This window comes from Diuraphis noxia, unplaced genomic scaffold (assembly GCF_037042655.1).
Source record: "Diuraphis noxia isolate RWA-SAM2 unplaced genomic scaffold, SU_Dnox_SAM2 contig0002, whole genome shotgun sequence".
Taxonomy (NCBI): Eukaryota; Metazoa; Arthropoda; class Insecta; order Hemiptera; family Aphididae; genus Diuraphis; species Diuraphis noxia.
Window position 1 is genome coordinate 214,905 of NW_028301712.1, and position 15,265 is coordinate 230,169.

General features: G+C 40.3%; 3 protein-coding genes across 3 annotated transcripts; 1 reads left to right on the forward strand and 2 right to left on the reverse strand.

Moving 5' to 3' along the window:
- The first annotated feature begins 492 nt into the window (after positions 1–492).
- On the forward strand, positions 493–2,315 carry LOC149057897 (uncharacterized). Its single transcript, XM_089221146.1, has 3 exons — positions 493–1,028; positions 1,426–2,081; positions 2,134–2,315. Exons 1-3 carry the CDS (start codon positions 493–495, stop codon positions 2,313–2,315), a joined length of 1,374 nt encoding a protein of 457 aa, XP_089077272.1.
- A 6,134-nt stretch (positions 2,316–8,449) lies between these two features.
- On the reverse strand, positions 8,450–11,424 carry LOC149057898 (uncharacterized). Its single transcript, XM_089221152.1, has 2 exons — positions 9,441–11,424; positions 8,450–8,469 (listed from the first exon to the last, which is right to left on the reverse strand). Exons 1-2 carry the CDS (start codon positions 11,422–11,424, stop codon positions 8,450–8,452), a joined length of 2,004 nt encoding a protein of 667 aa, XP_089077278.1.
- A 619-nt stretch (positions 11,425–12,043) lies between these two features.
- On the reverse strand, positions 12,044–14,665 carry LOC149057899 (uncharacterized). Its single transcript, XM_089221159.1, has one exon. The coding sequence runs from the start codon at positions 14,663–14,665 to the stop codon at positions 12,044–12,046; it is 2,622 nt and encodes an 873-aa protein (XP_089077285.1).
- Positions 14,666–15,265: the final 600 nt, after the last annotated feature.

A 15,265-nucleotide genomic window follows, 5' to 3' on the forward strand; every position in this document is an offset into this window, starting at 1 on the left:
AGAAGCGGTTCGTGCTGAAGTTGCTAGGTTTGCGGGGCCTGACTTTCAGGTGAAATCCCTCCAGCGGAGGGCACTGGTGGAAATATTGGACTTGGATCAGTGGACTAGCTCCGACAAAGTAACCCACGCGGTGGCGAGGGCGGCAATCATCGCGCAGGAAATCATCAAAGTGGTTAGCCTTAGGAAAAGGTTCGGCGGCTCACAGCTGGCCCTGGTATCTCTTCCTCGAGAGACGTCGCGGAAACTAATCAATGCAGGACGGCTAAGAACCGGTATGGTCAGCTGCAGGGTCAGAATGGCTGACACAAAGGTCAGATGCTTCCGCTGCCTTGCTTTTGGACATACATCGAATAAGTGTGAAGGCCCGGATAGGACGGCGTGCTGCAGACGCTGTGGGGAAGCTGGCCACAAGGCGGCCAACTGTAGCGCTTCTGATCAAGCAGTGAGTGCCTTTGCCAGGGTGGTCGAAGTGGCTAAAGTAACATCGTCATGATGAGCATAAGGTCAGGTAACCCCCCTCGTTCAGTCATCTCGGATGGGACTAAAGTAATTCAAATAAATCTCAATCACTGTTGGGCAGCCCAACAGCTGCTCCTGCAGGCGATGGCAGAACGGAGTTCCAATATTGCAATCATCAGTGATTATCACAAGCCAATGGGAAACACTGAACGGTGGATTAATAGTGACGACGGCAAGTCAGCAATTTATGTAACGGGTAACCCACGCCCGCTCATCATGGACTATGGTGCCGGTTTTGGCTTTGTTTGGGTGGAGATTAACAACAGTATTATGTATAGTTGTTACTGTAGTCCGAACTGCAGCATTGCTGAGTTCGACTTCTTCCTGTCTGGCCTCGAGGCGTCCATTCGCCTACAATCCATGAGCCAGGCAAATATCATCGTGGCTAGTGACTTTAATGCCCACTCAGCCTGTTGGGGATCAACAACGGATGACGCACGGGGCTCGTTACTCTCCGATTTGGCATCGTCCCTTGGCATGATGATTTGTAATAGAGGCTCTGTCCCGACGTATGCACGGGTAAACGCAGCCTTGGTCATCGACGTTACTATGGCAAGGCGTCTGCCCTACAATTATCCCTTGATCACAAATTGGACAGTGTTATAACATGTGTACTCAGCAAGCGACCACGCATACATTTCGTTTGACGTAGTGATCGCACAACCACGCTTTCCTGCTGACGGTCCAACTCGTGTCCTGGCTCCAGGCTGGTCAGTCAGAAAGCTCAATCCTGCGGTGGTAAACTAGTATTGGGATTTGACAGGTGCTCCCCTGAAGCTTCCGGCAAGCGAGTCAGCCGATAGCCACGCCGACCGTCTCAACGAATTCCTAACAAAATCTTGTGACGCAGCGATGCCACGTAGAGCTGTATTTACAAGCAAATTTTCGGCATATTGGGTGGAATAGCGAAATAGCGGAACTGCGCAGGATCACCATTGCCACCCGCAGGAATTACCAGCGGGCCGGTCGTCGATCGTCAACGTCTTCACGAGAATTGGAGCGTGAGTCATACAACAAGGCGAGACGGGACGTAAAGCTTGCTATAAGAAAGTCACAGGAGAAGAGCTGGCAGGAGCTGTGTATATCAGTGGAAAATGACCCTTGGGGAGTTCCATATAAATTGGTGTCAAAAAGACTTGGCAGACGTGCCCCAGATCTGAGTCAAGACTTGGTTGTTAACCTGGCCCGCGGGCTATTCCCAGCGTCACCGCACACAGATTGGACACGCATTCCCAACGTGTCTCAGCAGCCATCAGTTTTGGTAGACTTACCCTCGACGCTCGAAGACGAACCCATGATGCGGCAAATTACTGACCATGAAGTAAGCAGCACCGTAGATAGGTTACCGTCGCGGAAGGCGCCGGGTCCTGACTTTATCCCAAATGAGGTAATTAGGCTGGCATACGAAAAATTTCCAGAGCTGTTTACTACCTTTTACAACACGTGTCTCTCCAATGAGGGCTTCCCAGCAAGGTGGAAGCGCGCAAAGCTGGTGCTCTTGCTGGTTAACGACTGCGTAGAAGTTTGTCTAACCGATACTATCTCGGCCCGCAGCCGGGATTGTATGTCCGCGTTGTAGAACTTTTCCAAAAATTCGGCGGGGAACTCATCCAGGTGAGGTTCAGCAACCTGATGGTGTTCCACAATGTACTGGCTACGCCCTGAACCGTACCGGGTCCTTGGGTGTGGTTTCGTGGAACTCCGGCTTCGAAAATCTCGCTGTACGTACATCGTTGTACGGTATCAGTATAGACTGTTGCGGTTCATATGTGTGGGTGAGTGTGGGAGCATTGTGATGACACGCTGTGTTTTCAAAACGCACTGACCGGTCAGGTGCGTGGTCGGGTGTTGATATTCCGTGGCACGTGATTCGCGTGTCGCCGGGTAACTCGTTCTGTGGTCCGTGGTGGTTGACGTGTTTGTGTGCGTGTGTGCGTGTGTGTGTGCGCGCGCGTGTTATTGGTCGCTGATATCTCTGGAGTGTTCCGGTGTTGTCCTGATAACATTGTGCTGTGGAGGTTGGACGGTGATGGTACATCCGGTTGTCGTTCCGGTGCTTGTTGAGACATACCCATCTCCAAGCGTCGCATTGTCTCTGCTATGCGACGCTGGTCGTCACCAAAACGGATCATGCAGCTCGAGAGCATGGCCAGTCGTGATTCCAAACTGTCTGCACGCGGCGGGGTCGTTGCCGATTGCTGCGCCTCCTGCAGTATGCCGTGGGCTCTTCTAATCATGTCCGTAGCTTGTTGGTTGTTTGGTGTGAGTGTTGGATTGGTGGTGTTCTGTGGCTGGTGGGTGTCCGTTCTGTCGTCCGCTGTGGTCACAGGTGGTCTGCCCATGGTGTGCCTGACTCGAGTCCAAGCGACTTCCGGTCGGCCTAATGGTCTCCATAGGCTGAAACCGGATGGCGTTTGCCTGCAGATCCATGCCCGCGAAGTGCTAGGTCAATCGGATTTCGAGGGCGTCTTTCGCGCCCCCTTCCGGTAGCCCGCGCTGCCTACATTCATAGCCTAGTTCCACAACGGTTAACTCGTTAATATACTTTCCCGACATGTCATCCGGTCGGTTTTCCGGTGCTGTGTACGGGAAAGAATATGTGTGGCTGTTGTCGGTAGAACGGGTGTCACGTTCCTCCGATTACGAGTGGGTCGTTTATATGTGTTTATTTCCGTCCGAATGTAGGTCAGTGGGTCTGTTGTTGTTGTGCGTGCCGGGTGATTACACTCACCGGTTTTTGTGACATATGTCGCGGCTGCGCGTGGTGCGTTGTCCGGTCGACTATCGCGATTACGAATGCGGCGGCGGCAGTCCGGTTTTATGTATTTTTGTCCTGGGTGCTTGCGGGTGGTGGTGCTGGGCGGTGGTTGTGTGACCTTGTCGCGCTCTAGCGTTCCTACCTATCCTACTCCGTGTGTGTTTATGGTGTCGCGCGCGCTGAAAATCGGTGCGTCCGTAAGTCGGGCGGCGTAGCCGGTCGGTCGTTACGTGCTTTATGGTTATGTTACGTAACGCCGGGTTTTTCCAGGCGAACCACGTTTCCGTCGTATGGGATCGGGAATTTTCCGCAAGTTGCACAACAAGGAATTTAATGGGGGGTAGTATGTGGTAAGTAAATGATACCAAGTATTCACTTACCGGTGATTCCTTTTCGGGGAGCCAAATTTGTGGCGGTCCTGGCACGGTTGCCACGAGGATGAATGTGGTGGAGTTGTTTGACAAAATAGAAAAAAATAAACACTAACGTTTTTATGTCGCAGAGATGCGGTGGTTTGTCGTATATTTCAAAAACAAAAGAAAAGAACAACAAAAAGAATTAGTGCGGGGGGTGGTACGACACGTGCGAGGACGATGGGTGTGATGTGGTGATCACTGCAAGCGCAGTCATAGAACTAACTGTCTACGAGCCGGTTCGCGTACGGGCGGTCGACATTTCCAGGCACGCTTATCGGGTGTCGGTGTCGGCCGTCGTCGATTGGCGGTTGAACCATAGACATATAAAACAACTAGATATCCGACTACGGGATAATATTGAAGTCAGCCGCCGCCCTCCATAATATGCCAACAAGGCAATGTTTACAAAATCGCATAGTTGATAAGAATATTTAATAATGATAACAAAATTAATATAAATAATTGTACTGTAGTATATTATGTACTTATTACTACTTTATGTAATTTAATTTGTAGTTGACATTTTGACTATAGAATATGAAAAGAAATTCGTTTTTTCATTATTTGAATTATTATTTATTATCACTTATAAATATAGGTATGTTATCTATTGAGTTATTATGTAAACATTGGCCTGTTGGCATATGGCGTCCCGACTTCAACCTTCTTAAGGGGAATGTAATTCACAGTCGGCTTTCTAGTTATTTTATATGTCTATGGGTTGAACAAAGAAGTGACAGCGCGGGTTATCGAGCAAAGGCCGTTTGATTTTCAAACGGCTATTACGCGGGACCCCGTCAAACTACGTATTTAAAATGTTTAATTCTATGCTTGGCCTAATAGTAGACATATAAGTATGAATATGTTATAACCAAGAATTCTATTTCAAATTAAGTTCAATGATTTTTCTACCCTAAATATTATGTTTCGAAATTTATATTCTACCGATGAACTTGAAAATTCTTTGCAAAAATTTCAAATAATTCACTTAATTTTCCACTTTAATCGTAACATTTGATGAATATTTTATAAATATAAAATACATTATACACTTATTAATTATTATTGGGTATTCTCTGTCTACAATAGTCCAAAGTAAGTTGATTTAATATTAAATAATTTTAGAATTTTACACGATTTATAATATAAATCTTAAATATATTAAAAGTTTAATCTTACGTTTATATTATATCCAAAATAATTTCAATGATTAGTGTGATTTTTTTTTAATTATCTGCATTCCATTTTCCGAGAATCTAAAAAAAAAGCCTTTAGTTATAATCTATTATAATTAAATAATAACCTTAAACCGGAAAATGGTAGTTGTCAGAAAAATGATAAGAGTGGTTACCCGACGGTTAAATATAATGGTTATACGACAACAAATGTGTTGCCAACCTTGTAAAATTAAAATGGATTTGGGTGGTACTAACAACTATATACCACTCGTTATATTTTATGATTAACTATGAAAAGGTTATTATGATTTCTACATAGGAAATTTCCAATAATAAAAACCTATTTTACTCCATGTTATACTATGACTTCTACATAGGGAATCTCCAGTAATAAAAATTAATTTTACTCTATATTTTACCTCCATGTTATATTGTATTTAATATGTACAAATATGCTATATTTATGAAGAATGAGAGACATATTATTGCTATCACTCATTGGTACCCGTTAAATTTTTTTTTCAATATTTATAATTAACATTTAAAATTTTTAAGAATTGTTTTTTTTTCTTTTATAGGTTCAAAATAACACAGCTAATTTGCTGATGACAATTTGGATGGTTAAATTCCAAACAAATTCAATCTATGTCGAATCCATCTTGTAAAATCTAAAAATTCAATTTTAATAATTCTTTAACATTCACAAATGCCACAATTGTTAAATGTATTAAAAAATGTATTATTTATTACATAATTTTATTTAATCTGAGGTAAAGATTAAAGACGTATAGTGCTAAAAAGTCAAAACATTTTAAATACTATGTAAAGATTTTGTCATCAGTGATGTCTATATGTAGGCTGTGATTATTATTGCGATGATTTTTTTTTCACGCTGGTATCACTGCTGGTTCACTAGTATAAATCGTGGTTAAACATTCTTATCATTTTTCTGACAACTACCCTGTACCCACCTTAAACTACGTATTTATAATGTTTAATTCTATACTTGGCCTGATAGTAGACGTATAAGTATGAATATGTTATAACTAAGAACTCTATTTCAAATTCACTTCAAATGATTTCTCTACCTTAATTATTATGTTTCGAAATTTATATTCTACCGATGAACTTGAAAATTCTTTGCAAAAATTTCAAATAATTCACTTAATTTTCCACTTTAATCGTAACATTTGATGAATATTTTATAAATATAAAATACATTATACACTTATTAATTATTATTGGGTATTCTCTGTCTACAATAGTCCAAAGTAAGTTGATTTAATATTAAATAATTTTAGAATTTTACACGATTTATAATATAAATCTTAAATATATTAAAAGTTTAATCTTACGTTTATATTATATCCAAAATAATTTCAATGATTTGTGTGATTTTTTTTTAATTATCTGCATTCAATTTTCCGAGAATCTAAAAAAAAAGACGTTAGTTATAACCTATTATAATTAAATAATAAACTTAAACTACGTATTTATGATGTTTAATTCTATGCTTGGCCTGATAGTAGACATATAAGTATGAATATGTTATAACTAAAATCTCTATTTCAAATAAATCACTTGATTTTCCACTTTAATCATAACATATGATGAATATTTTATAAATATAAAAAATATTATACACTTATAAATAATTATTATCGGGTATTATCTGTCTATAATAGATGAAAGTAAGAAGATTTAATTTTAAATAATTATTTAATTTTACACGATTTATAATTTGCATCTAAATTATGTTTATATTATATCCAAAATAATTTCAATGATTAGTGTGATTTTTATTCAATTACCTGCATTCCATTTTCCGAGGATCTAAAAAAAAAAAGCCATTAGTTATAATCTATTATAATCAAAATATATTAACCTTAAATTTGCGTTTTTGTAATGTTTAATTCTATGCCTGATAGTAGACATATAAGTATGGATATGTTATAACTAAGAACTCTATTTCAAATTAACTTCAAATGATTTTTCTACCCTAATTATTATGTTTCGAAATTTATATTCTACCGATAAACTTAAAAATTTATTGCAAAAATTTTAATAAATCCCTTGATTTTCCACTTTAATCATAACGTTTAATGAATATTTTATAATAATATAATATATTATACACTTATTAATTATTATCGGGTGTTCTCTGTCTACAAAAGTCCGAGGTAAGTTGATTTAATATTAAATAATTTTTAAATTTTAAACGATTTATAATATGAATCTTAAATATATTTAAAGTTTAATGTTATGTTTATATTATATTCAAAATAAATTCAATGATTAGTGTAATATTTTTTAATTATCTGCATTCCATTTTCCGAGAATCTAAAAAAAAAAAGCCGTTAGTTATAATCTATTATAATTAAATAATAACCTTAAACTACGTATTTATAATGTTTAATTCTATGCTTGGCCTGATAGTAGACATATAAGTATGAATATGTTATAACTAAAATCTCTATTTCAAATAAATCACTTGATTTTCCACTTTAATCATAACATTTGATGAATATTTTATAAATATAAAAATTATTATACACTTATTAATAATTATTATCTGGTATTCTCTGTCTATAATAGATAGAAGTAAGTTGATTTAATTTTAAATAATTATTTAATTTTACACGATTTATAATTTGCATCTAAATTATGTTTATATTATATCCAAAATAATTTCAATGATTAGTGTGATTTTTTTTAATTATCTGCATTCCATTTTCCGAGAATCTAAAAAAAAAGCCGTCAGTTATAATCTATTATAATTAAATTATAACCTTAAACTACGTATTTATAATGTTTAATTCTATGCTTGGCCTGATAGTAGACATATAAGTATGAATATGTTATGACTAAGAACTCTATTTCAAATTAATTTCAAATGATTTTTCTACCCTAATTATTATGTTTCGAAATTTATATTTTATTGAACCACTTGAAAATTCATTGCAAAAATTTCAAATAAATCATTTGACTTTCCACTTTAATCATAACATTAGATGAACATTTTATAATTATAAAATATATTATACACTTATTAATTATTATCGGTTATTCTCTGTCTATTATAGTTGAACGTAAGTTGATTTAATTTTAAATAATTATTTAATTTTACACGATTTATAATATGCATCTTAAATATGTATAAGGTATAATCTTATGTTAATATTATATTCAACATGATTCAAATAAGTAGGATGATTTTTTTATTTTAATATCCGCTTTCAATTTTTTGAGTTCCTAAAAAAAAAAAAACTGTGGCACGAACCTTTACTGTCGACCCAGAGCCATCGACCGATCCGGCTACATTTAAATAATTTAATAATTGTGGCGTATACCTTACCACGGCGTATTCAAAACTTACCTCCTAGGTACTGCTCCAATCCACGAAGGAAGAAAGAGGACACTTTGCAAATATAATGGAGATTGAATAATAAAAAAAAATAAATAAATAAAGAACACGCAAATACTGTGTTTTTAGATACGGGCACAAAGCGCCGCCGTACTATTCAAAATAATAAATAATCAAATAATACTACACTATACACTGAACTAATTCAATAAATTTACATGAGACCTTGATGGCCTTAACCAAATAATACAATATTTAATATATTTACCGATACAAAGAGTACATACATACGATCTGGCACAATGAATGAAGTCTTCGTATAAGAGTGTATAAAAGATCCATAAATGCCGCACAAATAACGGAAGGAAGATGGATCAAATCCAACGTTGTCGGAACGCCACAACAAACAACGCGTGTCAATATAAATTGATACGCGGTTGAAATATTACACGTTGCAAATAATAATAATGAAAGGCCTTTTGCTGTGCATTTATTAGCACCTTCACATCGGCGACCACTGTCCGACTACGAATGTCGGGCGACAACTATCCGACTACGAATGTCGGGCGACAACTATCCGACTACGAATGTCGGGCGACAACTACTATTCATGTCCGGCTCGCCGGTGACACCGTCACACCCCGGTAAAGATAATGGACGAGCGGACGAGTGGCGAGTGGGGAGTCTAGAAGGTTCTAGAACGATCTCGACTATCTTAATGACCGGTGATCGATCGATAAAGGCGATATCCGACATCCTCCCCCTAGTAAGACGTGCACGTCTTACTACAAAACAATGCTAGCTCGACGACTTCAGGCTGCTGTAAGTGACTGGGTGACATTGGACCCGTGTTGACCGATGAAATTGGTTTAAAACCCGGAAGGTTCAACATAAAATAATACAACGAAAGAAAAAAAAATAAATAAATAAATAAATAAATAAATAATAATACAAAAAAATTATCGAATTCCAAATATTATACAATTCAAATGCCAGGGCTTATAAATACAATATTTTCAATATGCCCTTAATTTTCTCTGGCATCTATCTATAATACATGTCCACTTTCCTCCGTGAATCATAAGCGAAGTGCCTAGTAAAAAAAAAAAAAAAAAATGTATACTGTGTGGAGGAGTCAGTGACGGAGGAAAAAAAACCAAAAGGGGGAAGTTTGACAACCTTTACCACCGGACGGGTAAGGATACCTGTAGCGGTTCGGAGTCGAACGACTCGAACGACCTGGTCAGCGCCTGGTAATACTTCGATCACGCGGCCCATACGCCATTTTAAAGGCGGTGTTTGAGCGTCCTTTATCACAACCATATCATCCACTTCTATGTTGGGGACGTCATCAAGCCACCGACTCCGCATCTGGAGCGTTTGAAGATATTCATTTCGCCAACGACGCCAAAATGCTTGGACACATTGATTGACCAATTTCCACCGCTGTACCCAGGGACGCGTTTCATTTGGAATTTCCGATTCTGGGACAGCAAGTAATGGTCTGCCGATCAGAAAATGGCCTGGAGTTAAGCATTCGAGTTCGGCGGGATCGGACGAAGCGGGAGTAATTGGCCGAGAATTTAAAATGGCTTCACATCTACACAAAATTGTTCCAAATTCTTCGATTGTGAAGGTGTGCTCCCCCATTATGCGAAGTAACAATGTTTTGGATGAGCGCACTGCGGCCTCCCACAAACCACCGAAATGAGGGGCACCCGGAGGGTTAAAGTGCCACGTACAATGAACACTAGCTGTCAGTTGGTCGCGATACGATGGGTCATTGACCAGAGTGCGAAGTAGATTATTTGCCCCAACAAAATTCGTACCGCAATCGCTGTAAATATCGGTAGGCAGACCCCGGCGAGCCACAAACCGCTGTAATGCTGCTATAAACGCCTCGGTACTCAAATCTGATACATACTCTAGATGTACCGCTCGGACCGTGAAACACAGAAAAACGGCAATATACATTTTGTACTGGCGTGGCTTCTTGAGCCGGTTCTCTTTTACTGAAAAGGGACCTGCGTAATCCACTCCGACCCTCGCAAACGGATGGCATTCTGTCACTCGTGCAGATGGTAAATCCGCCATTATTGGCTGAGGGTTTCTGGCCGTAATGCGTACGCACGTGATACATCGGCTAATGATCGTACGGATCAATGTGCGTACCGATAATATCCAATACTGACGACCAACCAACGAAGAAACGATCTGTGGACCACTGTGACCTGTGATGTCATGCCAATGCCGAATTAATAGGACAGAAAAATGTGAAGTCTTTGACAGCAGCAATGGGTGTTTTTGGTTATCAGACAAATCCGATCTTGATAACCGACCGCCAACTCGTACTAAATTTTCACTATCGAGGAACGGACGCAAACGCGCCAATAGTCGTGCCGAGGGCGCTTGCCCCTGCGACAATTCACGGATCAACATACTGAAATGAAAACGTTGCGACGACCGCGCAATCAGGAGTGCTGCCTGGTCGAGCTCTTTCCGGGATAGATACCCATTATAAACTGGTTGCTTTTTGCATCGCGTGATGAACCGGAGCATACGGGCAGTGGTTCGAACTGCTTGAACATAAGTGGAAAAACGCTCATACCACTCAAATTCTTCTTGTATAACCAACACCTTCGATGATTGAATCCTAAATTCAGGCAATTGATCGGTGGTATTAATCGGTGTATACTGGTTCCATTGTTGAGATGACAGATACAGACATGGTGGACCGTTAAAATAGAGATCATGTTTAATGAAATCTGACGGAGTAAGTCCCCGTGAACAACAATCCGCTGGGTTGAAGGCTGATTCTATATAATGCCACTGGCAATTGGGCACGAGAGAATGAATTTTGTAAATTCGATTAGATACAAATACCTTAAATGAATCATGTGGATACTTTAACCAACTTAAAACCGTTGTGGAGTCCGACCAAGCATGTACGTCAAGGATCTGTAGTTTGAGGCTTAATGTGACGATCAGGCAAGCCATCCATCGAGCGAGCAAAAAGGCCGCACAGAGTTCCAGTCGTGGAATGGTAATTGACTTCACTGGTGCAATTTTAGATCGTGCTCCCAGCAACGAAATCGTAGAACGACCCGACGAATCCACTGCTCTAAGATACACCACGGCAGCATATCCGATTGACGACGCGTCACAAAACCCACATATTGAACACTGCATGTTTCGGCGTGTGCCTAAGAATCGAGGGATGCGGATTCATTTCAGATTGGGCAGGTCAACAACGTACTTGCGCCAAGGCTCCGCAATCTCTGGAGGCAGTTGCTCATCCCACGAAAGCCCGGCTTTCCACACACGTTGGATCAATGTTTTAGCGAAAAAAGTGACAGGCGATAAGAGTCCCAGCGGATCGAACATCCGCGCTATCAATACCGCGTTTCGTGGAGACGTGTTGTTCGGGTTGAAGGTTATACACAAATGCATCTTCTTGGTGAGACCATTGTAATCCCAATACTTTCGTCCCGATGCCAGCAGAATCATCTAACGACAATGGTTCGCATGTCCTGTCCTCGAAAGGAACCTTATCAAGTATGGCGGGCGTATTACTGGCCCACTTTTTCAAATCCATACCAGCGCAATTTAGAACCTTAATAAGACCATCTTGAAGGGAAAGGGCGTCATCTTCCGTGTCACCACCAACGCAGATGTCGTCCACGTATGTTTGATATAATAATGCTTCTTTTACAAAAAGAAAATTATTACAGTCTTGCTCTGCAATGGACTAAAGTACCTTGATCGCGAGGTAGGGGGCACAGTTGACTCCGTAGTAACAGTATTAAGCTCATATGCTTGCAACTTTTGTTCGGGCGACGATCTCCACAATATATGTTGATACCGCCGATGTGATGGAAGCACGGACACCTGACGGTACATTTTGCTTATGTCGGTTGTGAAGGCAAAACGGTGGACACGATACAATAACAAAACATCCATAACATCGCGTTGTAATTTCGGTCCCGGGAGCATTCAAAGAAACACCCGAAAACGACCTCGCGGAAGCATCAAATACTACACGTATTTTCGGATCGATATCATTAGGACGGTAGACGGCATGATGGGGGATAAAGTAGTCACCATCGGAATTGGCTGGGGACATATGTCCCAATGTCAGATAATCAGATATAAACTCACAATATAATCGCCGAAGACAAGAGTCATTGGCCAATTTCTTCTCCAAATGCTCGAAACGCTTCTCAGCCAAGGCACGTGATCCTCGAAATGTGTCACCGGAAATGGAATGACGGAACAAAAGTGGTACACAAAACCGACCCGAACTATCACGAGTACATCCGTCACGGAATATAGATTCGCATTGTCCTTCTTGCGTAAATTTTTCAGGTGCTGCGTCTGGTTCTTCGAGGGCCCAGAACCTCTCCAGCAATGTTTCCACCGATGTAGTCAATGATGCGTGACATGATATTAAAACCTTAGGTAGCGATATTGGGACCGGTCCTATGACAGTCCAGCCAAATACGGTTCCGAAGGCCACCGGAAAAGCATCACCAACCGACACACGCTTTCCGTTTAGAATTTGAGCAAACAGATCCGCACCTAATAAAACATCAATAGTACCAGGATTGATGAACGATGGATCAGCTAAAGCAAGGTGTTTGTATCTTTCTGCAATTGAATGTGGCAATGGATGCTGTGGCATCTCGGCCGTAATTGACGGGAACACCCACGCATCGAAGTTGAAGACTGGATCCGGTAAAAATCTTGGTTGGGCCTGACAATGGACAATTCCCAGAACGTTTTGTACCGAAACACCACCAAGACCGGACACAGGAGCTGTCCATCTACGCATCTGGAGTCCTAAACGATTTTTACACTCCAAGGTAATTGCACTAATTTGTGAGGCTGAATCGATAAGCGCTCGCACCGTATGCATCACACCGACATTATCAGGCATGTGGATGAGCGCTGTCCCAAGAATAACAGAAGGCGATGTATTTTGACCAAGACATGACGATGGGGTGGCAATGTCCGATTGTCCCTCCTTTGAGGAGTTCTCTTCCTTTGAAGGCGCTGTAGATCCGACTGAATGCAATAGCGAATGATGCCATCGTGAACACTGACCACATACATTCGAGGATTTGCACTTGGTTACCCAATGACCGGGGCGCAGGCACCGAAAGCATATCCGCTGATCTCGCGCCCAATCGTTACGCGCCTTTTGCGTCCAACCTTTGAATTTCGGGCATGACGTTAGATCATGAGTACCCTTGCAACATTTGCAAGACTGTGCTGCTTTGGGCGGGTTGTTGCTTGTAACCATAGAAGTGTGCAGCGGCGGCTTCCTCGCATTATATGACGCAGTCTTAGTAACTTTGTGAGAGTTTGATTGTTTCGATGTAGACTCCCGTGGAATGCATTCCAATATGGCCACACGTGATTTTATAAACGTCAATAAATCTTTTACTGTAGGGAAACCGTTGGATAATTGCGCTTCGAATAATTTAATGCTGTAAATAGGTAAGCACCGTGAAGCTATTGAAAATAATATAAAATCGCCTAAATTTGGTATATTCAGGGATTCGAGTAACGACACACCTTCATCAAATACCACCAATAATCTGTTCAACTCGGGTAGGTTTTCTGAGGTAGCTCGTTGTGCACTTAACAATTTTTCAATTAAGGAACATGCAACCAGACGGGGTTTGTGGAATCGTTCCTCAAGAGTGGACCACGCCAACTTGTAATTATGGTCTGATACCGGAATTCCGCGGATAGCGTCTCGGGCTGCCCCTTTGCAACATCCCACCAAGTAATAAAACTTATCAATATTTGACAAATGTTCTCGACGATCTACCGATGTAATAAAACGATCGCGAAAAGTTATCCACTCATAAATGTCACCCTCGAACGTGGACAACGGGATTTCGGGCAGGCGGGCAGGCTTGAAGACTGGAACGCTATTAGATCGGAGAGAACCTGCATTGTTAGATCGTACTTCACTTGGGTTCACATCCACAACCACATTGTCAGGAACCGCTTGCTCGTCTGATTTTGGGACATTCTGGTCAACATCATTCAGCGACGCCTGTGAACCGCCGTGCGTGGACGCAATAGTTTGATCGGGGCAATATTGCATAAAGCGATTAGTTGTTGCCTTAGCAAAAGAAACCAAATTGAACATCTCGACGCCCTCCATGTCGGGGTATTCACTGTCCCGGTCCAAATCCATCAAATGATTTAAAAACGCTTCATCTTCAATGGTGAATGACGCTAACAACTGATCGAGTGTTTCTACCATAACTAATAATTGAGGCACTACCGACGTATCTTCCGCACTACGGATAGCCAAATCGTAAACTGACCGAATTTTATTCATGTAACCCTTGCGTTTTACTTCGCATTGACGGACCAACCACCTGGCTCGTGCTTCATCGCCGCTTGAAGCCATGATGTAGGTTTACACAAAAGGAGGAAAAATAAATAATTAAATGGACGCAAAAAAAAAAAAAACAAACGGGGCTCTTACGTAAAGAAAATAATCAAAATATTAATCGCAATATCAAATGAATTAATGCAACACAAGTGCGTTTTGCGCAAAATATTAACTAGTGGACTAACAATCGCAAAGAAAATCAAAATAAATTAAACGCGACAAGAGGCACGGTTGACGCGAAATAATAATAAAATTATTAAACGTTGATTAAATAATTGAATACGAATAGTACGATTTTCGCAAATTAATAGCAAAATAGATATTAACGCAAAATAAAAATAATTTAAACGTAAACCGCAATGCGCAAAATAATAATAACAAAATTAAAAAATAAAAAATAAATAAACACGCAAAACCAAAAAATATTACGAGAAAAATAAACGCGTTTTTACGCGAAATATAAATATACCAAATTATTATTAATCGCGAGATAAATGCACGGAGCGCGACAAATATGTGCGCGGTTTACGCGAAGTAATAATCAAAACACGAAAATAACCGCTTTAAGCCAAATAATAAATAAAATTATTAATCACAGATCAAAATAAATAAGAT